Raw genomic sequence first — 1,475 nt, 5'->3', positions numbered from 1 at the left:
CCCTTTGTACGAACAAAAGTAAGAGAAATTTAGGATAAAAATACGAACATGTTCTTGCATGAGGCCCAATGTTCCCACAGTATTTAGGAGTTAAAATGACAGTAAATTATTTGTAAAACATCATGTGGTTTATGAGGGGGTCCCTGGAAATTTGTCACACTTGTAAGGGGTCCCCAGACCCAAAACCTTTTAGAACCCCTGCTCAAGAGACTAAAACTGGGGGGCCACTAGGGTGGCCAGCTTATACTCAAGATGGGCCATGGCCCCCCTGCTGGTGCCCCTGCTGCTCCTCTGGACCCACACACACCTGCTCCAGTTTCTCTGTAACTGAAGTGGACCTGCTGGTTTTCAGGGAGCAGTGTGACGAGCTGCGCAGCATCCAGATCCGCCGCCGCCTGCAGCAGGTGAGTCAGGAGCGTGCCGCTCAGGTGAGGAGCAGGCAGGAGGAGCAGCTGCAGCGGCAGCAGGATGAGCGGCTGTTGGAGGAGCTGCTGGAGGCCGAGCAGCAGGTCCGACACCAGCAGGAGGAGCTGAAGGCCCGGCAGCGCCAGCAGAGGGACTGGCAGCAGCTGCAGGAGCTGAGGCAGCAGCTGGAGGCAGCAGAGACACGCAGGCAGCAGGAGAGGGAGCTGAAGGAGGAGGAGKCCCGGCTCCTGGTCAGAACCTCCTCTCTCTGACCCACACACAGACTCTGCGGACAAACCTGAACCCGGGCTGTGCTGAGGCTCTGTGTGTTGTCCTGCAGCTGCAGCAGAACCAGAACCAGGTCCTGGAGGAGCASAGGAGGCAGCAGCTCAAGCTCCAGGAGCAGCAGAACCGGCGCCGGCAGCTGGACCGAGACCTCCAGCTCAAAGGGAAGCGAGTGGCCCGGGAGCAGCAGGAGGAGCAGCAGGAGGAGAGGAACTTCCTGCAGGAGTGTTTCAAACAGGAAGTGGAGCACAGACAGGAAGCTGCTAACAGGAAGGTAACTCCACCTGGACGAACCTGTTCACCACATGCTCCTGTTCATCCTGATCCCTGTGTATGTCCAGGCACTGCTGTGGGACGAGCAGCACAGGTACACACACCACCTGACACAGGAGGCGCAGAGGAGGAGGAAGGAGGAAGAGGAGACCCAGCAGCTGCTGCAGGAGCAACTCCAGGAGGTCTGGATGCAGCAGGACAGGAGGCAGCTGGACCGGGAGGTCCGGAACCGTCTGATGAAGGAAGTGACGGAGGCTCGACACGTGCAGGTCCAGAACAAAGGTAAGAGACCTCAGCTGGTTCTGATCCGAGTCAGTCCTCATCCTCACTCACATACTGGTCCACAAAGTTCACCTGAAACTTCCTGCAACTCCTGAAACCCTCCGAGTTCAAGTCTGGGACAGTTTGAATCTCATGACAGACGATGGACGGGTCAGGGGTCTCATTTATAAAGGATTACGTGGAAACCATACTAAAAGTGAACGTACGGCCAAAAGGCGGAAATGGCGTAC

The 1,475-nt window shown here is 56.8% G+C and overlaps 1 protein-coding gene across 1 annotated transcript in view; it reads left to right on the top strand.

Moving 5' to 3' along the window:
* The window catches only part of cfap53 (cilia and flagella associated protein 53), a gene marked incomplete at its 5' end in the record, with an annotated part of 5,526 nt that overhangs the window by 1,488 nt on the left and 2,563 nt on the right, over positions 1-1,475 (top strand). Inside the window, 3 exon segments of the mRNA XM_014000146.1 lie at positions 353-656; positions 746-964; positions 1,032-1,245. Coding sequence (XP_013855600.1) covers positions 353-656; positions 746-964; positions 1,032-1,245 — 737 coding nt within the window.

Source organism: Austrofundulus limnaeus, unplaced genomic scaffold (genome assembly GCF_001266775.1).
Source record: "Austrofundulus limnaeus strain Quisiro unplaced genomic scaffold, Austrofundulus_limnaeus-1.0 Scaffold2740, whole genome shotgun sequence".
Lineage (NCBI taxonomy): Eukaryota > Metazoa > Chordata > Actinopteri > Cyprinodontiformes > Rivulidae > Austrofundulus > Austrofundulus limnaeus.
The sequence above is the reverse complement of the archived record's forward strand: the minus strand, read 5'-3'. Positions and strand labels throughout refer to the sequence as shown.